The 27,543-nt window shown below is 48.9% G+C and overlaps 1 protein-coding gene and 1 pseudogene across 2 annotated transcripts; both read left to right on the top strand.

Annotated features, from left to right (window-relative positions):
* The first annotated feature begins 96 nt into the window (after nucleotides 1-96).
* Nucleotides 97-16,762, top strand: ITGAX (integrin subunit alpha X). Its single transcript, XM_081132482.1, has 30 exons — nucleotides 97-181; nucleotides 786-891; nucleotides 1,699-1,802; nucleotides 2,107-2,177; nucleotides 2,330-2,444; nucleotides 4,706-4,836; nucleotides 4,944-5,089; nucleotides 5,298-5,451; nucleotides 5,743-5,893; nucleotides 6,076-6,149; nucleotides 6,309-6,438; nucleotides 6,534-6,676; nucleotides 6,852-6,992; nucleotides 7,085-7,294; nucleotides 8,225-8,355; nucleotides 8,488-8,645; nucleotides 8,732-8,886; nucleotides 9,569-9,700; nucleotides 9,788-9,861; nucleotides 10,072-10,213; nucleotides 11,971-12,087; nucleotides 12,181-12,260; nucleotides 12,345-12,428; nucleotides 14,307-14,385; nucleotides 14,489-14,596; nucleotides 14,710-14,793; nucleotides 14,999-15,112; nucleotides 15,255-15,356; nucleotides 15,620-15,730; nucleotides 16,257-16,762. The coding sequence occupies exons 1-30, from the start codon at nucleotides 145-147 to the stop codon at nucleotides 16,353-16,355; spliced, it is 3,483 nt and encodes a 1,160-aa protein (XP_080988608.1). The 5' UTR covers nucleotides 97-144; the 3' UTR covers nucleotides 16,356-16,762.
* A 3,344-nt stretch (nucleotides 16,763-20,106) lies between these two features.
* Nucleotides 20,107-20,751, top strand: LOC308554852 (serine/arginine-rich splicing factor 3 pseudogene; annotated as a pseudogene). Its single transcript has one exon. The product of its transcript is annotated as a serine/arginine-rich splicing factor 3 pseudogene (transcript).
* The last annotated feature ends 6,792 nt before the right edge of the window (nucleotides 20,752-27,543 follow it).

The raw sequence follows: 27,543 nt of genomic DNA, 5'->3' as shown, positions 1-27,543 counted from the left end.
ACTTCTGAGTCATTCTGACAACTTCCTTCTCTATCTCCAGCCTCTTGACCACCTCTCTGCTCACTTGCTCCTTTGGCACCTTGTAACATCCAGCAGTTTACCAGTGGCTCAGGAGCTTGGAAGCCCACATCTGACTTTCCAGTCATGATCAGGACCAGGGCATCCCTTCTCCTGTTGATGGGTAAGCTGGGGGTCCCAGTGAAGGGGCGTGAGAGGGTTGAGGTCCAGGTAGGTGGGGTCCAGAGAGCTGAGAATGCACATGTTCTGGACTCAGACATTAAGAGAGGGATCTAGGGTTTGAGATCTGGAGTTTGTGGAGAGAGAAGAGATTGAAGAACCAATCTGGAGGGAGTTTAAGAGATGCTGGAAGAGGCCGGTTGCCTGGACAACCCAGAGATTTCCTAAGTAGGCAGAACTACTTAACTCTGTGCTCTGTCCGCAGTGCCCCTTTGGCTCCAGCTTTTCTTGGACTCTCCCTTTTAGGAGCTCCCAGGGTGGGTGTGGGGTGGGTGTGGGGTTGGGGGTGGGTAAGGGGCATCTTTAGAGCTGGGTGTTGCCTGGCAGAAATGGAGAACTGAAACTTGTCAGTGGGCATTGGGTGAAGCGCTGTCTCTGGACCTACTGAAAGAGAGCAGCAAGGCTGAGGGAGGCCCAGGCTTGGGAGTCCAGGAGACCAGGAGACACTGGGGCTCGAGGCTCGGCGGGGGGAATGGGGGTCACGCCTGGGGAGATGGAGCAGGTGGAAGGCCCTTCTCTAAAGCTTCTCTCCTCACCCTCTTCCCCAGCCTTGGCTTCTTCTCACGGCTTCAACTTGGACTCGGACAAGCCGACAATCTTCTCCAGGAACAGTGCTGGGTTTGGACACAGTGTGGTCCAGTACGCCAACTCCTGGTGAGGGTCGGGTGGTGACTGGCCGTTGGCTCTCATCAGCTCCGCTCCCCGCACAGGGTTCTATTCCTCTCCACCCCTCCCTTAGTTCACGAGCTCTCCTTGCTCTCTGTTAAGGCAGTTCCCCCAAGGTTATGAAGAGTTGAACTGAAAATAGATGCTGTCTTGCCATCTCCATGATCACAGCTAACATTTATTGAGCACTTACTAGGCACCAGACACTGCCAAGCACCCTTTATGGGGGTATTGATTTAGTTCTCAATTCAGCAGTTATTGAGCACCTACTGCATGTCTCGGGAGCCAGGCATACACCAGAGAATGAAACAGACGAAAATCCCTCCCGTGCAGAACTTAAATTGTTATTAACCTCCACTGGACAGATGCGGAAACGGGCACAGAGAGCTGAAGCGAACTTGCTGGAGTGGCATTCTGGCTTTAGAGTCCACACTTCTTTTTCTAAATTTTATGTTAGCTTTGAGTGTACATCACAGTGGTTAGATATTTATGTAATTTATGAAGTGACCCCCCACCTGGCACATACATGGTGATCACAGTGTTACTGACTACATTCCTTGTGCTGAACTTCACCTCCTTGTGACTGTTTTGTAACTTCTCACTTCCTTCACCTCTTTCACCCAGCCCCTTCGCCCCCTCCAGTCTGGCAACCCTCAGTTTCTTCACTGTCTGTTTATTTTTGCTTGTTTGTGTATTTTGTTTAGATTCCACGTATAAGTGCAATCACACGGTATTTGTCTTTCTCTGTCTGTAATGTCCACACTCTTAACTGCAGTGTTCTTTACCTCCCCCCAGGGTGGTGGTTGGGGACCCCCAGGAGATAAAGGCTGCCAACCAAACGGGCAGCCTCTACCGGTGTGACTATAGCATGGGCACCTGTGAGCCCATCCAGCTGCAGGGTGAGTCCCTGCCCCTCCCTGGGATCCAGGTCCAGGCGTCCATGCTCTGCCGAGTCTGTGGCGAGCACAGGGGACCCACTTTCAAGCCTTCGCTCTGTCTGCAAACCCTCACCATCAGACAGGCTTCCTGATCCCCAAAGGCGCCCCCACCCATTGCTCCCTGCACCCTCCTAGTTCCATCAAGAGCTAGGAACCCCCTTCATGTGTCAGACCTCGTTGTTTCCCAGGGATGGGGTGACCCCTGCCCAGATTGTACACAGCTCCTCTGTCCTGAGGATGACCATGCACATATCTGTCCCCTCAGTCCCCCCAGAGGCTGTGAACATGTCCTTGGGCCTATCCCTGACAGCTGCCACCAACCCCTCTCAGCTGCTGGTGAGTTGCCCTGGGTCACAGGAGCATCCTGAGGAAGGAGTGGGGACCTGAGGCTGCTGGAGCTGAGGCTCTTGTGGAGGGTGGAGGAGCTGGGATGGGAGGGTGGGACAGAAGCAGGGGCAGCCTCTCCCACCAACGCCCTCTGTCCCCAGGTCTGTGGCCCCACTGTGCGCCATGCATGCAAGGAGAACATGTACTTGACCGGGTTCTGCTTCCTGCTGGCTTCCCCTTCCTGGCAGGCCCAGAGGCTCCCAGCTGCTCTGCAGGGTGAGTGTTCTGGCCAATGGGTCTTTTTTTTTTTTTTAAATATATCTTTATTGATTTCAGAGAGAGAAGATGGGAAAGGGAGAGAGAGAGAGAGAAACATCAATGATGAGAGAGTCATTGATCGGTTGCCTCCTGCACGCCCCTGACTGTGGATTGAGCCAGCAACCCAGGCATGTGCCCTGACCGGGAATCGAACCGCAATCTCCTGGATCCTAGGTCGATGCTCAACCGCTGAGCCACTGGGTCTTTCGAGGATCCCATACACGTCTGACTGGAGGCACAGTGGGGCCAGAGATACTCTTACCAGAGTAGATAAAAAAAGAGGGACCTGGACTGTGTAGTGGAGCAAACATGGGCAGGGGAGTCACTGCCTGCTTTCACACTCTGCCCTGTAACTGTCTCACTGCAGGGCGTTTCCTGTGACTGTACCCTCTCTGGGCCTCAGTTTCGTGATCTGTCAGATGGGTATAGTAACATACCCAACACTGAGAGTAACATTAGATGTTCCACGGCCAGGGTTTAGCACAGCACCTGGCGGGTGCTGAGGGCTCAATCAATGCTGCTATTATTCTTAGAGAGAAGGGGATTTATTTTCACCCAGTGTACCCCGGGGTATATGTGACCAATTGCTTTGTGCAGCAAGCCAGGAAAGGGTGATGAGGGTAGACAATCTGAAAGTGTATGTGCATGATGTGTGTATGTGTGTCTGTATGTAAGTGTGTGTGTATGTTTGTGTGTGTATGATGTGCATGTATGGTGTGTGTGTATGTGTATAATGTGTGGGTATTATATGTGTATGTGTGTGTATATGTGTGTATGGTATGTGTATATGTGTGTGTATGTGTATGATGTGTATATATTTGTGTGTGATACGTGTATGATGTGTGCACATGGCATGTGTGTGTATGATGCATGTGTATGATGTGAGTTTTGTGGGTATGTATATGTGTATGATGTATGTGCACTATTTGTGTTTATGTATGCACGTGCATGATATGTGTGTATGTGCATTGTGTGTATGTGTATGATGCATGTGCATGTGTGTACGGCATATGTATATGCATACAATGTGTGTGCAGTGAATGTATGATGTATGTGATAAGTATGTGTGTGATATGTGCCACATGTGTGCACATGTGTGTGCACATGCGGGTTGAGGCACAAAGCCTGGCTTCCCCGGTGCTGATGGGAATGGGCAATAAGGAGGTGGAACAGAGAGTTCTTCAGACCCAGCCCTCAGTAGACCAAGGCCCCGCCCTGGTTTCACATTCACACTCAGCCGCCTGGGGAGATTGACATGGGTCACTGAATGAGGTGCCCACCCTTTCGGCACCTCCTAGGCTCTAAACTTGACCCACATGCACTTGGACTCCCCTGAGAACATCCAGGAAGCCACTCTCCCTGGTGGGAGGCCATTGGGGCAGAAAGGGGTAGCTGGGACCTGGGAGCGCCGCCTCTTCTGAGGACAGACCCTGTATTCACCCAGGAGGGGAGTGGGGTCCTGTATTCAAGCTGAGAACAGAATAGAGCCAGTGTGTGGCTGCACCAGGTGTGACATTAAAAATATTTAACATCCCTGGGCAGTGTGGCTCAGAGTGTTGGCCGATGCACCAAAGGATCTCGGGTTGGATTCCCTGTCAAGGGCACACACCTGGGTTGCAGGTCCGATCCCTGGCCTTGGTCTGGGTGCATGTGGGAGGCAACCAATCGATGTGTCCCTATTACACTAATGTTTTTCTCTCTCCCTCCCTCCCTCCCTCCCTCCCTCCCTCCCTCCCTCCCTCCCTCCCTCCCTCCCTCCCTCCCTCCCTCCCTCCCTCTGTCTCTAAAAATCAATGGAAAAATATTCTTGGGTGAGGAATAGCAACAACAGAAAAAAGGGAAAAAACTTTAACAGAAACACAGTTCAGCACTGAGCAGCGAGGGGAGACCCTGGCCAGGGATCGGAGCAGAGGGGAGATGTTGTGGGGAGAGGTGTAGTGGGGCCCCAGGGAGGGGTATGGACCCCCGAGGTGGAAACGGGGAGCAGCTTCTGGCCTCCTGGATTGGAGAAACCTTCACTTTTTTACCAACCAGGCTGGCTGTGCAGGTGTGAGCAGCGGAGTCATAGAGGCAGACTCTTTAGAGGCTTTAGGAGACCGAGGGCCCTGTTCTGGGCAGGGGTTAGAGAAGCGCCTGGTGGAGGGAGTGAGCTCTTGTCACCAGGAGGTCCTGGGCTCTGGGAGTGTCCCTTAGAGGACCGGTGCCACCTCTTTCCCCAGAGTGCCCAAGGCTGGAGCAGGACATTGTCTTCCTGATTGATGGCTCAGGTAGCATCTCCGACACCGATTTTGTCAAGATGCTGACCTTCGTGAAGGCTGTGATGAGCCAGTTCCAGAGACCCAGCGCCCAGGTGTGCCCGCGGGGCAGGGAAGGCGAGTGCGCGGCCCCTGGGGAGGCTTGCAGTGGGCGCTGGGGTGCTGGTGGGGCGGCCGGCGCCAGCCCCGCGCCTTCTCCCAGTTCTCCCTGATGCAGTTCTCCAGCAAGTTCAAGATTCACTTCACGTTCAGAGACTTCGCGCGCAGCTCAGACCCGCTGCGCCTGCTGAACTCTGTGTACAAGCTGGGAGGGTCCACGCGCACGGCCACAGCCATCCTGATGGTCATGTGAGTCCTCACTCCCCCAGGTCCTCATCCATCTCCATGACAAAGGGACAGAGGGGACTGAAATCCCACCATGGTCTCCTCGCCAAGCTGGGGGGCTCTGGGCAGGACCAGGGCCTCCCAGAGGAAGGGTCACCTCATTGTCACAAAGGCATCAGGGGCTGGAAGCAGCTCTGTTCAGGGGCCCCTGGACCCTCTTCTTCCCTGACAGAAACCAGCTGTTCAGTGCCCAAAATGGGGCCCGAAAGGGTGCCTCCAAGATCCTCATTGTCATCACCGACGGGCAGAAAATGGGCGACCGCCTGGACTACAAGGATGTCATCCCCCGGGCTGAGGCAGCGGGCATCCTCCGCTACGCGGTCGGGGTAGGATGTGGGTGCCCGCCCTCTGCTCCCTCCTAAGGCGACTTCCCTTTCGAGGACAGAAGCCCCAGCTCTCTGGGTCTCTACCACGTTCAGGATGAAACCTGATTTCCCCCCTGGGAGCCAGGTCCTTCTCCCTAAACTCCCTGATGTGTCCTGAGCCTCGTTTCTCTCCCTCACACTGGGCGTAATGACACTCACCTTGCAGTGCTCCTGGAGGACCTCGGCGCCCGGGACGTGGCGGGCACCTTACACCTGTGATTGTTTCACTGAGTGGGCTTTCATTGGGGACAGGTGGGAGAGGCTTTTCAAAACCGACACTCCTGGATAGAATTGAACAACATCGCATCGACGCCCTCCCATGAATATATATTTAGAGTGGAGAACTTTGATGCTTTGAGAGACATTCAGAAGCAACTGAAAGAGAAGATCTTTGCTATTGAGGGTAAGTCAGAGGTGGAACTCCTCACTTCAGAGACCCTCACTCATGAGCCTTTCCCCCTGGAACCTGGACCTCCAGATCACGGGCCCTGACCCCTCCCTTTGGGTATAGTCTCCACCATCAGATCCTGTTGGGGCTGAGGTGTCCTCGGACCTGGCAAAGCCTCTCTTTCCCTGCTTCCCTAGGTACGCAGACCGTAAGCAACAGTTTCTTCGAATTTGAGATGTCCCAGGAGGGCTTCAGCGCTGTGCTCACACCTGTGAGTGGGGGTCCTTTCGGGCCACTGATGTAGGACGAGGGAAGGCAGGGAGGAGGGAAGGCGAGGGTGAGCGTCATGAGTGGAGGTGGGCTGGGGTTGCCTTGGAATTGCCCGCTCTCCTCGCTCCCCCTGCTCAGCCCCAGAATCCTTTCTTCCCAGGATGGGCCAGTTCTGGGTGCTGTGGGGAGCTTCAGCTGGTCTGGAGGTGCCTTCATGTACCCCCCGAATATGAGCCCCACCTTCATCAACATGTCTCAGGAGAATGTGGACATGAGGGACTCTTACCTGGGTGAGACAAGGCTTTGGCTGTGAGGCAGGCGGGAGTGAGCTGCCTGGGAGGGAGGCAGGAGGGGGAGCCTTTGTGCTGAGGCCGAGTTCCCTCAGGCTACTCCACCGAGCTGGCCCTTTGGAAGGGGGTGCAGAGCCTGGTCCTGGGGGCCCCCCGCCATCAGCACACCGGGAAGGTTGTCATCTTCACCCAGGTGTCTGGGCAGTGGAAGCCAAAGGCTGAAGTCACAGGGACCCAGGTTGGGTGTGGAGGACCATGAGGGTGGCAGGGTCTCCAGGGGTGGACAGGGAGGAGATGAAGGGGTTTGGGACTCGTGGGGAGAGGTGCTGGTGCCCAGGTAGAGGCAGGACCTGGCCCAGAGGGGGTGCCCCTGTGGCAAGGCAGACAGGGTGACTTCAGGCTCTACCCTCCAGGTTGGCTCCTACTTCGGGGCCTCGCTCTGCTCCGTGGACGTGGACAGAGATGGCAGCTCTGACCTGGTCCTCATCGGGGCTCCCCATTACTACGAAACGACTCGGGGAGGCCAGGTGTCTGTGTGCCCCTTGCCCCGGGGGGTGAGTGGCTGATGAGACCTGGGCTGGGGGGGCCTGGGTGTGGGGTGGACGGGTTGTCCGGGTTGGGGACTGGCACTGTTTTTATTCTGCAGAGGGCTAGGTGGCAGTGTGAGGTCATTCTCCGTGGGGAGCAGGGCCACCCCTGGGGCCGCTTTGGGGCAGCCTTGACCGTGCTGGGGGACGTGAATGGGGACAAGCTGACAGATGTGGCCATCGGGGCCCCGGGAGAACAGGAGAACCAGGGTGCTGTCTACCTATTTCACGGAATCTCAGGGCTGGGCATCAGCCCCTCCCACAGCCAGGTGAGATAAACAAAATGTGGTGTAGCCATATAATGGAATATTTATTCGGCCATAAAAGGAAATGAGGGGCTGACACATGCTACAATATGAATAAACCTTGAAAACATTATGCTGAGTGAAAGAAGCAGACACCGAGGCCACAGATTGTGTGATTCATTTATATTAGCTCTTCAGAATAGGAAAATCCAGAGATAGACATAGAGGAGTGGCTGTCTGGGGCTGGCGGAGAGAAACGAGGGACATAGGGGTGACTGTGAAGGAGAACAGGGTTTCTTTTTGGGGTGGTGAAAATGTTCTAAAATTGATTGGTTGATAGTTGCAGAACTGTGAACATCCTAAAAAACTTTGAGTTGTATACTTTAAAAGTACGGTATGTGAATTATGTCTCAAAAAGTTGTCAGGAAACAAAAGTCAAAGGAGATCTCCAAAGTCCTGTCAGTTCCCAGCGGCATGATCTTGGTCATTCCTTACCTGTCTCGCTGTTTCCTCGCCTGTACGAGGCCGTGATAATAAACCAGCTGTCCCAGGTGCTGCTGCGAGGGTTAGATGAGTTAGTACACACATGTGCGGATAGAACATACATAGCACACATATACCTGCGTGCCTGGAGCATCCTAGGTGTTACATTGTAATCACGTCCTGTTGCAGTTTAACAACTGAAGGGGTTTCAAACATCTTGGAGCTTTAAGAAGAGGGTGAAGGGCTCTGCTGAGAATCATGAGTCTGTCCACCCGTTGCCACAAAACTCCCTTTCTCTCTCTCTAGTCACCATTGCCCCACCCACCTCCTCTTTTTAGGCCCTTCTTGATGGCATCTTTTCACCCTGCACCCCGCCTGTCCCCCACATTCCTACCTCCCCGTTTCTGCTGTTGCTCATTTCCGACTTGTTTCTCTCACCCCCCGCTGGCTTGCCTTGCCCTCTGTGGCCAGCGGGTCGCAGGATCCCAGTTCTCCCCCAGGCTCCAGCATTTCGGGCAGTCGCTGAGCGGGGGTCAGGATCTCACCATGGACGGACTTGTGGACCTGGCCGTAGGGGCCCAGGGGCACGCGCTGCTGCTCAGGTGAGAACAGCCTCCCCCAGACACTCCCCAGAAGGTCCCTAGGTCTACCTAGGACACCAGTCTCCCCACCCTCATCCCGTGTTGCCCTCCTGGGACCAAGGGCTTGTCCTCAGCTCAGCCTTCTGCCCGCAGGACCAGACCTGTGCTCAGGGTGTGGGTGAGCATCCGCACAACATTTACAGAGATTCCTAGGTCTCTGTTCCAGTGCCAGGAGCACACGGCCTCCGTCCAGGAGCTGGGTGATGCCAATGTCTGCCTTCATGTTCATGAGAGTCCCAAGAACCGGCTGAGTGAGTCCTCTCTGACCCAGGTCAACCTGATCCCTGGAGTCTTCCAGCTCAAGACTCCTGTCTCCATCCCCTACTCTCCCCTATAGGTAACCTCCAAAGCACTGTGACCTTTGACTTGACCCTTGACCCTGGCCGCCTGAATCCCAGAGCCATCTTCAAGGAGACGAACACTCGGCATCTGACTCGGGTCAGAGATCTTGAGCTGAGACAGCACTGCGAGGCTGTGAAGCTGCTGCTCCCGGTGAGGGGTCTTGGAGTCCTGGGGTGGGGGAGGCTCTGAGGCTGGCAGCCGGCCTGCAGGGAAGAGCCAGGTGTGCTCTGTCCTCGCACCTTGTGCGGGAGGGGCTTACCGTTTGTTAGCCAGATGAGCGAGTGGATTAGCGGGTGCGTGAATGAATGAACAGATGGGTTGGCTGCAAGGGCCAGAAATTACACAGCTGGATTTCAGAAAAGAGTGTGGCTGCCTCAGAGAACTACAGAGCCCTGGGCTGGGATTCTTGCATCGAGCCGGTTCTCTGAGACAGACCCTGCCCTAGGTGCCAGGGACACAGCAGCGGACAAAACAGTCCATGCCCAAAGGGAGAGCTGGGGAAAGAGCAAAAACAGTCAGGTTCCTAGATAACAGGTCAGGAAGTGATGAGTGCTACGAAGAAGGGTAAAGCCAGGGAGGGGCCGGAGGGGGTCCTGAGGCCTCTCCGAGCGGGTGAAGTTTGAGACAAGCGGGCCTGTGAGAGGCTGGGGGAAGGGAGATCAAGGCGGAGGGCAAGCACAGCGGAGGATTCTCAAGGCAGCATCTTAGCAATGAGTGTTTAACGAGTGCAGGTAGGCACCACTGTTAACCCATTTCACAGACGAGGAGACGGGACACAGCTAGCGAGGGGGCCTTCCTTAGCCACCCGCTCTCTTCAATGTCCGCCTCCTAGACTTGTGTGGAGGACTCAGCGACCCCCATCAACTTGCGTCTCAATTTCTCCCTGGTGGGCAACCCCATCCCTTCCTTTGGAAACCTGCAGCCTATGCTGGCTCCTGACGCTCCCAGATACTTCATGGCCTCTGTGAGTCTTGGTGTTGGGTTCCTCAGGAGGGAGTGGAGGTGTGGACTCCAGACCTTGGAGAAAACCCAACTTTGACTTCCCTCTCAGCTCCCCTTTGAGAAGAACTGTGGAGCTGACCATGTCTGCCAGGATGACCTTGGCATCTCCTTTGGCTTCTCAGGGTGAGCTTCCACCTCCTTAGACCTGCCTTGGTCTCCCAGCCTCTCTCCTGGAACCTAGAGCTCCTTCCCGGCTCTCCCTAACACTTCCATCCTGTGCTCAGAAGCTAGACACCCTATTCCCCATGTCTCCCCACCTCTCCACTCTGTGTTTCATCCCCCGACATGACCCCAATCACAGAATCATCTCCTGCCCTCTTCCCCAACACCTAGCTTGAAGACCCTGCTGGTGGGTAGTAACCTGGAGCTGAGCATGGAAGTGAAAGTGTGGAATGATGGTGAGGACTCCTATGGGACCACAGTCACCTTCTCCTACCCACCAGGGTTGTCTTATCGACGTGTGACAGTGACCCAGGTACTATTCCCTCTGGGGAAGGAAGTGACTAATGGCTGGGGATCAGCAGAGGCTCCTGTGCTGGGTTCAAAGCTCAGGTTGGGGCCGCCATTGCTTAGCAGGAGGTCTGGGCTGATCATGGTTGGATAGCTATGGCTGGGCTATCTGGAGCCTGCTCATGTTGTGTTCAACTCTGGGCATCACATTTTAAGTACATTGACTATTAGGAATGAGTTCTCAGGAGGTTGCTAATGTGGAGAGAGAGGGGACTCTGCCTTAAATTTCTTTGTATTCCACATCATATCAATATTCTTCTTTTAAAGGAAAACATATCTTGGTCTTCAAATATTTAAAAACACTGTCCTGTAAAAGAAGGAGTTGAATTTATTGGTTACTGTAGATCAAGTCTTGGCATGCTTTTTCTAAGAAAGGCTAGAAAACAAATATTTCAGCCTTGTGAGCCGTACAGTGTCTGTCACATCTACTCAGCTCTGCTGGTATAGAGTGAAAGCAGCCATTGACAATATGTAAGTGAATGAGCATGGTTGTGTGCCAATAAAACTTTATCTATAAAAATTGGTGGTAGGCTATAGTTTGGGCAATACCTGTTCTAGAAGACAGAACTAAGACCATGGGAGTTAAAGTGAAACAGATTTCCAACAAAAATTTTATGAAAAATGTTAAACGTTCACAAAAGTAGAGAGTAGATCAACAAACCTCTCAAAAACTCATCACCCAGATTCAACAATTATCCACATTTTGCTACTTTATTTCATCTGGCTTCCCGCCCTCCAACCCCCACTCTTTGCTGAAGTATTTTGAGATAAATCTCAGACATCATGTCACTCCTCCCTATTTCACCCTACAATTCTGGATAGTCCCCACATCCTACATGACCCAATGCTATTATCATACCCAAGGAAATGAATGATTCCTTGGTATTTAGACCATAATGAAATTTTCTTAACTGTCTCAAAAATATCTTTTTACACCTGATTTAGATGAACCATCATCTAAACTAGGTCTACACATTACATTTGGTTGGTTGGACTCTCATGTCTCACGTTAATATTCCCAATGGGATCATATTTGATTACTATTTGAAGGAACGCACTAGAAATGGCAAGATCCAGCTGCACTAGGGGTGAGCGCCTGGTCATTGAAAGTACTTCTAGACACATCAACCAAACGCAATATGTGGACCTTTGTTATATATCTATTTTTAAAAATGAGCTGTAAAATAATACTTTCGGAGACAATGTAGGAAGACTGAACATGACCTGGATATTAGCTGATATTAAGGAGTTATTGCTAATTTTGCTGGGCATGATTTGTTGAGTCTCACTGTTATGTTAAAATATGCCCTTATCTGTTGGTGGTACACAGTGAAGTATTTCTGGATGAAACAATATGATATTTGGAATGTGCTTTAAATTATCCAGAAAAAAGAAGTGGAGAGCAGCTGAATCAAACAAAAGTGGAAAAATGTTGGTAATTTAAGCCGAGTGATGGGTACATGGGGCTTGATTTAGCTAGTCTCTCTACTTTTGAGTATGTTTGAAATTTTCTATAACAGAAAGCCTTTAAAAAATAACCATAAACAAAAAAGAGGAAAGCTTTAATAAATCTGGGAAGTCTACATTAGGAAGAAGTTTGACCAGGATAGTGTCTGAGGATTTTTTTTTTAAAAAACAGAACCTTAGGGTAGATTCCAGGAAACTGTCACTACTTTACGGAGTCTCTGAGACACTAACAAATGTTCACCTGCCCTTGCTTAGAGCCATCTGCTGTCACGCTCCCTGCACCTGGCCTGTGACAGTGCCACAGACGGCAGCCAGGACACCTGGAGCACCAGCTGCAGCATCAAATACGTGATCTTCGGGGAGGGCGCTCGGGTCAGCTTTACCCCCTGCTTCCCGGCCCCACCCGGCCCCACTGCTCCGTGACTTCCCTCCCTCTAACCCCCCCCCCCGGGCCTACCTCCTCAGATCAACTTCAGGGCCACCTTTGACGTCTCCCCCAGCGCCAGGCTGGGAGACCGGCTGCTCCTGACGGCCAACGTGAGCAGGTGAGCAGGGCCAGGCTCGGGCAGCGCCCCGCGCCCAGCCTCCTCTTGGGGAGCACCTGCCAATAGCTCCTCCTCTTCCTCCAGTGAGAATAACACCCCCAGAACCAGCAAGACCACCTTCCAGCTGGAGCTCCCCGTGAAGTACGCTGTCTACACCGTGATCAGCAGGTGCCACACCGAGGCCCGAAAAGGGCTCTTCGCCATCACCCTGACGGGGCTGGGAGATTCGCAGTCCCTGCGGCCACTGGACACCTGGGATATTTAGGTTTTGTCACTACCCTTCCAGGCGTTAGATAACGCTAGTAGAGCTTACTAATCAATAGTTCAGCGTTTATTGTGGGCTAGCTACGAAAATAATAAGTGTGATGTTATCATTACGCTCGCATTTAATGAGGTTACAGTTCTCAGAAGGCTTCCTCCAAAGCCACAGGGTTGTCCTGGATTCTGTAGGGAAGTGAGAGATGCCTCTGTCTTCCAGGTTCTCGCAGCCTTCCTGGGAGCAAGGTTACCCTGATCTAAAGCAGAAGCTTATCAAGGGCCTCCCTGTGGTTCTGTAGCCCGAGGCTTTGTGAGTTTCTTAAGTGGGGGTAAGGGCTTCCTGTCAGCGGAGGCCTCAGCTAAACATCGAATGGTCTTGCAGCACTGGCGGTGGCCCTGGCCTCTGGGTGGGACAATTCATCATTGCAAGGAACAGATTTACAACTAAGGGGGCTTTTAGAGCCACTCCTCCCTTTCCCAGGCCACTTTGGGAAGGATACAGAGAAATACCCTGCCTGCTCCAGAGGCAGGGTGTCAGGGAAAAGCTTTAGATGCTGCCCAAGGAGGGGTAAATGAGGTTTTGGAACTAGGAGTCAAGCGTTTGAGCAGATACTATCCTAGCTTTTGCTATGTTTCCGGCACAAGATGTGGTCGCTTGCCATAAATTCATTTGACTTCAACAAAGATTTATTGAGCCTCTATGATATGTAATCAAAACCAGACATAACCCCTGCCCTTGTGGGATGTATGCACTTGTGAAATGTAACAGGCCCATGGGGCTTAGCCTGGGTATATTCCCCTGCTACTTCTGCCCATGTGCCTCATTGGATGTCCTCCTGCCCAGAGCTTCACGCTCCCGTTCATTCCTCACGCTGGGGCTCTCCACAGCCCAGCCAGTTGCATGCTCTGAGCTTGTCTGCTGGAGCATGCACTGGGGTTAGCATACCTTGCAGCGCACCCATAGGCAGGGCACACCGTGTCTAGGTATGTGTGGCCCTACATTTCAGCTGTCCTCTGCGGATGTGACTCTATGGGAAGGGGCCCCCAGGATGAGACTAGGGCATTTTGGGGGAGCCCCTCAGCAGAGCAGGGATGCAACTTCAGAGTAAGAGTGATAGTCTAAAATTTGGACTATGCAGTCAAAGGACAGGTACCTAAGGAGCAGGGATCAGCCACCCATGTGAGGGGCCAGGCTGGCCATTGGGTCTCCAGGCATGGGCATAGGCAGGCCTGAGGAGGCCTTGTTACAGTGCTACACAGTAAAGAGTCTGTTGTGGGCTCTCCCCCACCTCTAAGCCCCAGGCTCAGAAAAGCCAGGGAAACAGGAGCGAAGGGCTCCATGGGAGGCCTGTGGGAGACCAGACAGGAGCAAGGTCTATTGGTCTACTGACAGATGACCAGTAAACATTTGTCAGCAGTTTCAGCCTGAGTCTCCCCAAATTTTTGTTGTGTCCCACATGTCCTTCCAGCACCCTCCATGCTCATGAAGGCCTGAAAGGACAACTGAGACACAGAGAGGGGAAGGCCCTGCCCTCTACTTCCCCAGAAGTCAGTTGCACAACTCAGTCTCTTTCACAGCCCGAGCACCCAGCACCCAGCCCCTCCTTGACAGTTTCCTCTGTGGGCAGCTTCTGCAAGCACCCAGCTTGAAGCCCAGCCCTGCCCCCTAAATGTTCCCGTTACCTCAAGTCAGCCACAGATCTCATTCCAGGATACCCCAAGGCTCCACTGAGCCTCCTCAGGAGGCCCTTGGGTCTTCAGATCCACCCATGCCTCATCTCTCCCTAGCCATGAAGAATCCACCAAGTACCTCAACTTCTCGGCCTCAGAGGAAGAGGGAAGCAGCGTGGCCCAGCATAGATACCAGGTGAGTGATGGTGACTCTGGAGTGTGGGCTGGTGGCCCAGGAGCCAGAGATTAGGAGGGATGTGGGTTTGGCATGGCCTTTGCCCTCGCTGCCCTCTGTGCAGGTGAACAACTTGGGACAGAGGGACCTGCCAGTCAGCATCCACTTCTCAGTGCCTGTGGAGCTGAACCAGGTGACTGTGTGGTCAGAGTTGAAGATCTTCCACCCCCAGGTACTCAAGGACTGTGTATGGCTCTTCTACTAATGCCCTTGACCTGGATTTCCTGTGTTCCTCATGAATCTCTGATGTCCCCACTGAGATGCTCGATTTCTGTGTCTTCCTAGAACACATCTCTTCAGTGCTCTTCAGAGAGAATTGCGCCCTCAGAGTCCAACTTCCAGGCCCACATTCAGAAGAATCCTGTGCTGGTGAGGAGGACTCTGGCTGTCCGCCACTTTAAGCTCCACATCAGAGGAATTTAATTCAGGAATCCACGTGACATTCAGATGGGAGTCTTCTGAGCAGCTCTCCTGAATTCAGATGTGGCTGCTCCCCTTAAATCAGGCAGTTCAATGCTCTCTTCTGCCTTCAAATCCATCTCTCTCTTGGCTGATGCTACTTCTCTGTCCCTAGGACTGCTCCATTGCTCACTGTCTGAGGTTCCGCTGTGACATCCCCTCCTTCGGCATCCAGGAGGAACTTGACTTCATCCTGAAGGGCAACCTCAGCTTCGGCTGGGTCAGCCAGGTGTGTAGGCCCAACAGCAGAGCCCCTCGCCCATATCAGGCGGTACCTGATATGTCTGTGCCTGGCCTCAATCAAGCTAGGACATTTCTCTGACTCTGAGCTTTCCCAGGGCTAGTTCCCAGCTCTCCTGCTCCCTTTGCAGACGTTGCAGAAGAAGGTATCGGTCGTGAGTGTGGCTGAAATCACGTTCGACACATCTGTGTATTCCCAGCTTCCAGGCCAAGAGGCATTTTTGAGAGCCCAGGTAGTGACTGTGTGGCAGGCAGTCTCCAAGTTGAAGCCTCTGGTGCTAAACCCGTGATGCTGGGTGTGGGGCTCACAAGCCTGGAGGGGGGAAGGATGAAGGTCCCTGGGCAGGACAGTTGTTCCTAAATCCATGGGCGCTTCTGTATCTCACGCCTTGGAGTTTGGCCTGGGAAGCAGGGGAGGAAGTTAAAGGTTGGAGAACCTGGGAAGAGTCTGGGACAAGAGGCCCAGTCCTTTCTGATGGGGTCACCTCCACTGCAGATGAAGATGGTGCTGGAGAAACATGAGGCCCACAACCCTGTCCCCCTCATTGTGGGCAGCTCTGTGGGAGGACTGCTGCTGCTGGCTCTCATCACAGCCGCACTGTACAAGGTGAGTGCTTTCACTTCATTTTAGACAACACCAGCATTTGATCTTACTATTTACAGTATAAGAAAGCTCACCTAGGAGTCGGGCACACATTGTTGCATGTGAGAGATCTTCTATGACATCAGCAGTCCCCAACTGTCCCCCATGTTTGCGCCTTCCTATCTGACTCTCAGGCCTCCTCTAGTCTCTCTCCCTTTCTTTTCCACTCTTCTCTGCCTTTGTACATGTTTCCCTTGATAGCAAATTATAACATAAAAAAGCACCGCCCTGGTTTTGAGGTGGACACCGCTACGAACTCTTTCTGGCTGTAGGCAAGCGCCTGGTCTACGTTGGGTCTTGCTTCCTCATTCTGAAGGTAGTTGCACCCAGCTCACAGAGCCGTGGTCAGGTCTGAATGTCACAGTGTGTATGATGTTGTTACTGCTCTGCTTGAACATTGTAGGGGTTCCACATGGTGGTCCCTCCCCTTTCCAGCACCGCTTCCCCTCACACTGGACATCCTAATTTTCCTCTCCTTCCTTCCCTACAGGCTGGCTTCTTCAAACGTCAGTACAAAGAAATGATGGCGGATGCAAATGGACCAAGTGCCCCAGAAAATGGAACATCAGACCCCCAAGTGGGCCAATAAGAAACTACCTCCTATTCTCTTTTGGACCTGCTTTGCCCTGAGTGGTTTCCTGGCCCTTTTACTCTCACCCGTCAGGCCTGAGGGGGAACGAAAGTTCCACATGAGGGAGGCTGGGATCAAGCCGATTTCTCTCTTTGGGAGCACGCAGTTGATTTGCACAAAGTGTCTTTCTTGCCTGGGAAGGGACATTTGTCTTGTCAAGGCTCCAACTGGGAACACCAGGACAGGATCCCTGCCATGCCGCCCAGAGCACTTGACTTAAAATTTCTACCTAGATATACATGGACTGTAGTCTCAAGCCCCATTCTCTCTTCCTCCTCTAGCCACCAATGATCTTTCTAAAGTACAGTATTTTTTTGCGATTTAAAAAAATTAAATTTATTGGGGTGACATTGGTTAATAGAATCATATAGGTTTCAAGTATGCATTTTTATGATATAAGATCTGTATATTGCATCGTGTGCTCACCACCCAAAAGTCAAATCATCTTCCGTCACTGTATATTAGGCCCCCTTCATCCCCCACACCCACCCCTTTCCCTCTGGGAACAACCTAAAATACAGTATTGAACGAGCCACTCACTCTCATCCACCTTCAGTGGCTCCCCATTAATCAATCACAGGATTACAGCTGATCTCTTCAGCTGGGTGTTAGGAATCCAGTTCCATTTCCAGAAGATGGGTTTTGGAGCATACAGTAGGAGATGCTCTGTGCCTCTCTGTCACTGTCATTTTGAGTAAAGTACTGTCAGTATCAGCTCATACCTTTGTCTTGGGAATCTCAGTCCAGATTTCCCAAATGAAGTTGGGAATGATGCCTTCACATTAGAATTTGTAAACTTGGCTTCCAGCATTGGTCAGCATTGCTGGCCACGAGGGAAGAGTGGCCCCAGCCCCCAGGAGATGCATTGTCCCCAATGCCACTTTGGCTCACCCAGCTTCAAGGTCTCTGACAGATCAAAAGAGGCTCAGGCCACTTCTACGTTTTGAGGCTCTTAAGGTAGCAAACGAATAAATGCCAGAAGAGAATTGTAAAAATTGCTCATTTAAAATATTTGCACTAACAAATTAACATTTTGTACAAAAAGATGTATGTACCTTTATTGGGAAACATGTCAAAGGTCTAAAATTAATGCCTTTTATGGATATGAGTTCTGGAAATGACGCCCAGGGGTCCCCTAATCATGGTAGCCATTGGCCAGCCCTGAGGCCTGGGGCCAGGGCAAGACAGTCAAACAGATTAGGGGTTATAAACATCCCTTATTGAGGGTAACCTGACTTCTTAATCTCCTCAGTCTATCCTCAAGGATGTCTCTGATGGGAAACTGATAAGGCTGTGGAGGAGGGGTGGCAAGGAGATGGGCAGCCCTCAGTGGCTACTCTTCCATCTGGGAAGGTCATTGGAGTGAACCAACACAGAGATGTTTCTTACAAATCCTGAGATGCATTGGCACTGTTTGCATGTGATTAGTGATTGGAGAACACTTTGAAGTCCTATATCAGGGACCTGCTGGCTCTGATAAAGTCATTCTTATGCCACTTCTCTGGGCATAAAGCTCAAAGTGGTGCCTGGCACTGAGCTAGGAGTCAACATATCCCTGCCCTGGAGAGACCCCACAAGGTGCTCAGGCTGTGTGGATGCTTTAATTAGAAAAAAAAAAGGGAGAAGCAGTTGATCTTGTGATTTGAGGGAATGCCGGAAAGTGGCCCTTTACCTCCACCCAACAATACCCCCATCCCCCATCTTAGGATCCAAACTCCTTTTTTATTTTGAAGCTTTGTAGTCTCCAGAAGGGCCAATTATACAATAGCCTCATGTTGGACTCTAGACTAATTTTATGAGAATCTGGCTTTAGAGTGTTATTTCTCAAAATGTGTCCCACAAACCACTGGTCTCCTAAGTGCTAAGTTTTATTTTTAATTTAATTAATTGATTAAATAATTAATATCTTCAACCGTGGATGTGTTTATTGATTTTAGAGAGACAGGAAGAGAGAAAAAGAGAGTGATAAACACTGATATGAAAGAGAAACATTGATCAGTTGCTTCCTACATGCACCCTGACTGGGGAGCAAACCTGCAACCTGGGCATGTGCCCTGACTGGCAATCGAACCCACAACCTTTTGGTGTACAGGACGATGCTCCAACCAACCGAGCCACCGGTCAGGGCCTGAGTGCTAAGTTTTAGAGAGGAAAATTAAAAAAGCAAGAAACGTAGAGGTACAAATAGTGGCATAGGAAGACCCTGAACTCACATCCTCCCCAAAACACCTACTCTACAGCTGTGTGGGGATCACTTCCCTTTGAAAAAGATCTGAGAAGCAGATGAACTGCTCCTCCATGACAGCAGACAAGAGGACCACACAGAGACCGGTTGGAGAGGCTGAGACTTGCTGTTACCCCAAACCCTCGCCCTGGCATGGACACAATAGGGAGGGATCTCCCCAGTGTGGTGCCTCCATCAGAGGAGCGATGGTTTGTGGCCCACATCGGGCTCCAACCTTGGGATCTGCACTGAGGAGACGAGCCCCAAGACGTCTGGCTTAGAAAACCAATGAGGCTGACATCCAAGAGGCCTGGAGTTAGAGGGAACTGAGGTCCTCCTTTGGAAGGCTGCCTGTGGTCTACTCTCCCCAGCACCCAGAGCAGAAGCAGGAATTTGAAAAGCACTCAGGCTGTATGGGAAGGAGGCGCATTTGCTAATCTTAAAGCATCTGCTGGGCTCTGCAGAGACAGAGGTGCTGTGGGTGCCATTTTTGTACTCGCCGCCCGCCCTGCTAACACAGGCAGGTGAGCTGGGACGTGGCACCCCCACTCTCTGGCTGTGGTGGGTGTGTGAGTGCAAAGGGTGACCCATTCTCTCACTCCCTTGCCAAAGTTAGTGGGCACGGGCAATTGCAGCATTTCCGCCACTTCCTGGCTGGCAGTCGTGAGCAGGATTGGTGACAGCATCCTATGGCTCCCTCCCTGAAGTTGGCACGCATGAGCCAAGACACTTCCCAGCCGCATCACCGAAGCCTGTGGTGTGTGCACTCAAGGCGCGTTCCTGCAGCCTTTCTGAAGATTGCAAGCTTACCCCACGCCCTACACGCTCTCGCTGCTCTGCTAAAACCAGCGGCATGCATGTGCAATCCCCTCGGGAGGGGCCCCTCCATCACCTGCCCCCGGTGGCCAAAGGGGTGGTGCTCCTGGGCTCCAGGGGACTGTGACGTTCAGGAAGACAGTTCATGGCAGCCTGCCAAACAGCAGACTGAACCTCCCCCAGCCTCCCTATTTGCTTATTCCGGAGCTTCAGCCTAAGGGAAAGCTTTGCTCCCATACATCTAGAGGTGACAGAGGTGCTCCCAGGGGACACAAGCAGGAGACACCATATTGCACGCCCCCTTGGCCTTGCTACAGCTTGGTGATACTTCCTAGACAGGAGCTTATAAACTCATCTGGGGCCCCAATTTTTGCCCTGTCACCCAGGGGACATCTCCAGATCTGGTCTGGAAACTAGCAGGGTTTTTTTGTACTGAAGCCCCACAGAAGTGTGTTTATTTTCATACTTTAAAAGCTGCTGCCTGCGGGCCTAGTTTTCAATCAGCTTGAAACTAAGCGCTAAATGAGATTCCGCCCCTTGGGATACTGACAAGTCTTGGAGCATCCTCAAAAGTGGGAACTATTAAGAATCAATCAATGCCATTCCGTGGGCGCCGGGTAGGTGAGAGGGCCTGTGGGAGCCGGTCGAGGGGAACTGAAGCGCCCCCCGAGGGTGTGTGGGCTTCAGCCGCTGCGGTTCCAACTCAAGATCTCGAAATGCATCGTGATTCCTGTCCATTGGGCTGTAAGGTTTATGTCGGTAATCTTGGAAACAGCGGTGACAAGGCTGAACTGGAAGGCGCTTTTGGCTTTTATGGGCCACTCCGAAGTGTGTGGGTTGCTAGAAGCCCTCCCGGCTTTGCTTTCGTTGAGCTTGAAGGTCCCCGAGATGCAGCCGATGCTGTCCGAGAGCCACACTGTGTGGCTGCCGAGGAAGAGTGGAACTGCCGAATGGTGACAAGAGAAGCAGAGATCGTGGCCCACCTCCCTCTTGGGGTCGTCGCCTTCGAGATGATTATCGGAGAAGGAGTCCTCCACCTCGTCGCAGATCTCCAAGACGGAGAAGCTTCTCCCGCAGCCGGAGCAGGTCCCTTTCTAGAGATAGGAGAAGAGAGAGATCAGTGTCCCGGGAGAGAAATCCTAAGCAGTCCTGATCCTTCTCTAGATCTCCTAGCCGATCTAGGTCAGATGAAGGGAAATAGAAGACCAGTTTGCAAGAGGCGTGGTGTACAGGAAATAACTTCATTTGACAGGAGTACGTACAGAAAATTCAAGTTTTGTTTGAGACTTCATAAGCTTGGTGCATTTTTAAGATGTTTTAGCAGTTCACATTTGACTTGGCACAGTGACACATAAAGATGTGATTCTCTATGGTTTGAAATGGATCATATGAATCCTGTAATACCAAGAATTGTTACTTTACAATGTTCCCTTAAGCAAAATTGAATTTGCTTTGAGCTTCAGTCTTGCATAGACTGATAATAAACCTCTTAACTTCTGCCCAGCTAAAGTGTGATGTTGACTATCATGGAAACAACTGGCAAAAATTGAACTTGAGACTTTAGCTGGGACATAATATGCAGCTGTAGTTGAAAAAGCAGTTTTCTGAAGCTGCTGTGAACAAAAGCCAGCAGGTAAAAATTAAAGCTGCACCCTTAAACTAGATTAGAGGGTTTTTAAAAAAAAAAAAAAATTCAACTAGTCTTTATTACTGGGCAGAGGTTGTCCAGTTAGTGTAGAATCCAAGAAATTTAAAGAAAGTTAGTTCACCTTTCTTTGCTTTAGGTCATAAATTTCTTATGTGATTGCTGTATATGAATACATAGCTCTTTGTAACGTTCTTCACTTGGAAATTTGAGACTATTCAAGATACCAGTGTCCTGCCAGTTTAAGGGTACATTGTAGAGCTGAACTTTTGAGTTACTGTGCAAACATTTTTTTCATGCTGTCATATGTAATATGTTTTGTGAGAATCCTTGGGATTAAAGTTTTGATTACAAAAAAAAAAAAAAAGAATCAATCAAGCTGTTTAGACAATCACAAAGGTTTGAGAGATAACCAAGAGCTAGGGCAGGGTTGAATGATAAATTTCATCACCTAGACAAAGCCACTTCTTCAAGATAGAGAAGTAGCTATTTCACCTAACATGTAGAAGAATCTTGGATATCCACACCAGGACACAATGTAATTAAAATGTCAAAAGTTAAAGATAGAGAATTGTGAGAGCAGTAAGAGAAAAACAACTTGTTATATGCAAGGGAAACCCCATAATGCTACCAGCAAATTTTTCAGCAAAAACTTTTTTTTCTAATCTTCACCTGAGGGTATGTTTTTATTGATTTTAGAGAGAGAGGAAGGGCGAGAGAGAGAGAGAGAGAGAGAGAGAGAGAGAGAAACATTGATCAGATGCTTCCTGCACATGCCCTACCAGGTATGTGCCCTGACCAGGAATCAAACCTGCAACCCTTTTGGTGTATGGGATGACACTCCAACTAACTGAGCTACCAGGGCTCAGCAAAAATTTTGAAGGCCAGAAAGGAGTGGCATTGCATATTCAAAGTGCTGAAAAGAGAAAACTTCCACCAAGAATACTCTACCCAGAAAAGGTACCATTCAGAATTGAAGGAGAGAGTTTTCCAGACAAGCAAAAACTAAAGCAGTTAATCACCACTAAACCAGCCTTACAATAAATGTTAAAGGGACTTCTTTAAGCTAAAAATAAAGGCACTACTTAATAACGAAGGAAACACGCAAAAGTAAATCCTCTCTAGTAATGGTAATATGTAGTAAAAGTAGTAGAGTAACCACTGATAAAACTAGTATAAAGTCTAAAAGACAAAAGTACTAAAATTAACTAAAACTACAATAGTTAGTTAAAGAATACAAGTTAGTTACATCAAAAGCATAACACATGGGGAGGGAGCGTAAAAATCTAGAGCTTTGAGTCCTGGCCAATGTGGCTCAGTTGATTGAGCTTCAGCCCATGCACCAGAAGTTCACCAGTTAGATTCCTGGTGAGGGCACATGTCTGGGTTTTGGGCTCAATCCCCAGTAGGGGATGTTTGGGAAGCAGCTGATTGGTGTTTCTCTCTCACATTGATATTTCTCTCTGTCTATCTCCTTCTCCCTTCCTCTCTCTCTAAAATCAATAAAAACATTTTTTATTTTTTTTAAAAAAAAGAGATTAAAAAGAAGTCTAGAGCTTTGAAATGTCTTCAAATTTAAGTTGCCATAAACTTAAAATATGCTGTTATATACATAGGATATTATATGTAAACCTCACAGTAACCATAAAGCAAAAGCATAGTAGATAAAAAAGGAAAGAAATCTAAATATAACAGTAAAGAAATTAATTAAATCACAAAGGAAGAAGGAGAAGAAGAGAGAAATGAACAGAGAGGAACTGCAAAAACACCCAGAAAACAATCAACAAAATGCCAATAAGTACATACCTACTAATATTTACTCTAAATGTAAATGGACTAAATTCTCCAATCAGAAGACACAAAGTGGCTGAATGAATTAAAAAAAAATAAGACCCATCTATATGCTGCCTATAAGAGATTCACTTCAGAAGTAAGGACACACATAGACTGACAGTTAAGGAATGGAATATTGTATTCTATGCAGATGAAAATGAAAAGAAAGCTACCACAGGGCCCAACAATTCCATTTCTGGGTATCTATCTGAAGAAAACGAAAACACTGATTTGATATGCTATATGCATCCATATGTTCATTGCAGCATTATTTACAGTAGCCAAGATATGGAAATAGCCTAAGTGTCCATCAATGGAAAAATGGATAAAGAAAATGTTATACACACACACACACACACACACAATCAAATATTACTCAGCCATAAAAAAGAATGAAATCTTGCCATTTGTGAGAGCGTGGATGGATCTGGAGGGCATTATGCTAAGTGAAATAAGTCAGTCAGAGAAAGATAAATACTGTATGATTTTACTTACACTGAAATCTAAAAAACAAAACAAAACAAACAAAAAACCAAATCATAAAGAGAGCAGATTGATGGCTGACAGAGGAGGAGGTTGGGGGAAGCAAACTGGGTGCTGGGGATCAAGAGGTACGAACTTCCAGATATGAAATAAATAAGTCATGGGGACATGACGTACAGCATGGGGAGTATGGTCAATAACAGTGTTTTAACTTTGTAGGGTGACAGATGGTAACTAGACTGATTGTGGCAATCATTTTGCAAGGTATACAAATGTGGAATCATTGTTATACACCTGAAACCAATATAATCTTGCATGTCATTATATCTCAATAAAAAAGAGCAAGAAACAGTTTAAACCCACACATCTCACCCATTTGAAACTGGTGACTTTCACAGAAATCCTGCTATATTTTTAATAATTGTATTCTTAAAAGTTGTCCACAGATTCCAAGGACTGCGGTGGGCTCTTATCTAACATTCAGATGGCAGGTGCTATTTTCACATAGTTTTCCTTTGTGGGTAATTGCTTACTTTCATGATATTTGCATTTTCAGGGCTGCTATTGTATTGTAGTTCCAAAACACAAAATGAATCAATGGCTCTAGAATTATTCACTGAAGCATAAAAGTTGTGATAAAAATAAACCATTCCTGCAATTTTCCATATGTCATCAAGTGAGATTCCAGCTGAGTGAGATTCCAGCACACATGTAGTACAGGGATGTAGGAATGCTGGGAGGAGTGTTTGTGAGCCAGAAAATTAAAATAGATCAGGAAAATATCATGTCTTCTGAAAAGTGGATATTGAATCAGATATCTGTTTGTTCCTACGCTGTGGTCCATTAGAAAACTTTGTTAAATAGTAGCATGATGCTAAAAAAGTTCTTGTGTCATTTTCTAACAAAGTATAATGACCCCTTAGATCGGGGGTGGGGAACCTTTTTTCTGCTGAGGGTCATTTGGATATTTACAACATCATTTGCAGGCCATACAAAATTATCTACTTAAAAATTAGCCTCCTATATTTGGTCAAACATTTAATTAATTTAGCCCTAATGTGATGGCTGGAACTGCTTCTCTCTGGTGAGGTGTGATGTTAGCTGGTTTTGATGCTGCTGCTACTACTCGCAACTGGTTTTCCAGGTTTTTGTCCGTCAGTTTGGAGCACAGTTGATTCTTTGCGATGATAAGTTTTGAAAAGAACTGCTCACAGCAGCAAGTTGTTCCACACACAGATGCATATTTAATGCATGTCTCCTCGAAGTGGGAAATCCATCACTGCTTATGCAACACTTGTGGCACTCGCGCAGTGGGAGGCTGTACCCAGCTTTCAGCTCATCGTCGCTTTGCAGCAGATTGATTTCGTGTTGCAGGTCATCAGGCCCATCAGCTGGGCCCACATTGGACGGTGTAGCAAAGACGTTCAGTTCCTTTTGTTTCCTTTTCACTTCCTTGCATCTTCCATTCAATGCCTCAATTAGTTTCGCACGTTCACCAGTGTGTTCAAGCGTCATGGAAGGCTTTTGTCCTTCCAGAGCGGGGAACTGCCCCGTGTTACTCCTTTCGAGTTGCACTTTCCACAGCCTTAATTTAGCTTCAAATGTTTTCACATTTGAAAGCAGGGAGCTGAGAGGCTGGTTGGGGCTCTGCAGCTTGACGGTCAGCTCTGAGAGGGACTTGGTGATGTCCACCACGACGCTAGATCCCACAGCCACTTGCTGTCATTGAGTTCCCCGACAGCTTTCCCTCATCTCCATGAGCTGCTGGACTTCATTCCGCAGTTCATGAAACCTCGTGAACTTGTTCCTGCAACTCAGCCACCGCACTTCATAGTGATAAACACTTGACTCAGAGCCAAGATCATTCAGTAATTCCTTAAACCAGGGGCTGTTAAACCCTCCGCTTTTGACAAAATTTATGCATGACACTACTGTTGATATCACATTGTTGAGCCACAACAACTGTGTACAAAGTCTTTCGTGGTGTATGATGCAGTGGCAGATAATTAAATCAGTTGGATCAAGACTGAGATGATTCAGTTCTTTCTTGACAAATGCAATTAACCCTTTCTGCAAGCCAACCATGGCCAGAGCTCCATCTGCAGTAAGGCCACTTAACTTTTCAAATGTTAGCTCGTTTTTTCATTGATAAAACAAGTCTCTCAACCAGTCCTCACCTCTTGTAGGGCCATGCATGGCTTCCAGTGACATCGGTTCCTTTCGCCTGTCAAACTCTGCAGTTATCCCAGGAGTGAAAACGGCCAGTTGGGAAGTAGTTGCTATGTCCGTTGTCTCATCACAAGCCAGAGAGAAACATTGGAAATCTTCTGCAGAATCCTTCAGTGTTTTTTCAACATCTTGTGCTAAGTCAGTAATCCGATCTGAGACTGTTCTCTGAGACAAACTAACACTCTGAGACAATTTTACTTTGGTGCTAACAGGCCACAGCAGCCCCCGTGCACTCCCACAAACTCTCTCTCTATGAGGCCTCAGCTTCTTTGCGATTAGCTTGCTCACTACATAACTCCTCTGAATAATGTTGTCTCTGTCACAACGAGGCCCAATGAAAGCGGCTTGTTGTGATTCCAAACTCTGCTGAAGAGCACTGATTTTATCCAGATGCATTTGGCCTCCCAATTCGTTGAGTTTAGCATGTTTTGAGCTGTAATGATGCTCCAGATCCACTTTTTTAATTACTGCTAACGCATTGCCACAAACTAGGCACACAAGTTTGCCTTTGACTTCAACAAAAAAATAACCATTTGTGCCATAGCTGGTTTGGCTTAGTGCCTAGAGCGTCAGCCTGCAGACTGAAGGATCCTGGGTTCGATTTCGGCCAAGTGCTGTATCTTGGCTTGAGCCCTGATCTCTGGCCCTGGTCCGGGAGCATGTGGGAGGCAACCAATGGATGTGTCTCTCTCACATTGATGTTTCTCTCTCTTCTTTCCCCCCTCTGAAAAGCAATGGAAAAAATATCCTCAAGTGAGGATTTAAAAAAAATGTAATAAAATAAAAATAATCATTTGCCCATTTCTCTTGAAAAGATTGGCACTCTGCATCAACTTTTCTTTGTAGTCTCCATTTGTAGGAAGTCACACCACTTAAGTTTTAATAACTCTCCAGTGTGTGTGTCGCCAGTGACATGATTATTTTGCTTTGATCACTGTTCTAATTCTACATCTTGGACTTGGAACATATCCAATGTTTTTATCATCGACTCTTGAGGTCTTTTCTGTGTACTGTAACTTCCTTACTTTTCCTCTGAGATTCAGTTTTGGGGAGGATTATTGATCATGGACGTGTGGATAAAGGCTGGATTGAAAGAAGTTGACAACACCATTGTCAATCATTGGAGGCAAGGTCATCAAGGTCACAAGGAATCATCTCATGGCATCTCGTCTCATCATCACAGATCACCATAGTTTCGATACAATGGATTAACACTTTTGCAGCATGTACACTCCCAGCCTGCCTGTCACTGACTGTCCTCTGAATCACGGCAATACAGGCAGATGGGCTGCGGGCAGCCAAAGAGAAGCATACGTGTCGGTCCGGTCATGTACTCATATGTGTCCTGTCTATCCTGTAATGGACATTCCTTGCTTGTCTCTCAAAATTTACTTTATTATTATGATTCACTTAATATAAATATATGTTGCTATGAAAAATGCTCCTAGATTCATTGAATTTTGAGCCCCACCTGTGGTTGCCTTGGCAGGGCCAAACCAAATGATTTCGCTGGCCTTATACTATGGGTCGGATGTTCCCCATCCCTGCCTTAGATAAAGCAACAGAGATTTCTTAGAACTGCAACATATTGCTTTCCGATCCAGAATCAATTAATTTTATCCATAAATACACAAGAAACAGAAGAACTACAGTGGCATAAATCAAAATTGTTCTTATAGCAAGAGCATGTACATGTCTCATCATTTACAAAAAGCTTAAAAAACAGCAGTGGTGTTAATATCTGTACTGGAAGATTTCTTTTGTCTGCAATTAACAGGAGACAACCAAAGTGCATAGGGCATATAAAAGACCTTAAAAACAAAAGAAAAACAACTACCTTCACACAAGATGTCCAGTACACCAATAATGAACTACAGAAAGAAAAACTAAGAAAACAATCCCATTTACAATTGTAT

The sequence above is a fragment of the Miniopterus schreibersii genome (assembly GCF_964146895.1).
Source record: "Miniopterus schreibersii genome assembly, chromosome: 3".
Classification (NCBI taxonomy): Eukaryota; Metazoa; Chordata; class Mammalia; order Chiroptera; family Miniopteridae; genus Miniopterus; species Miniopterus schreibersii.
Note: the sequence above shows the minus strand (reverse complement) of the source record. Positions and strands in the feature narration are given on the sequence as shown.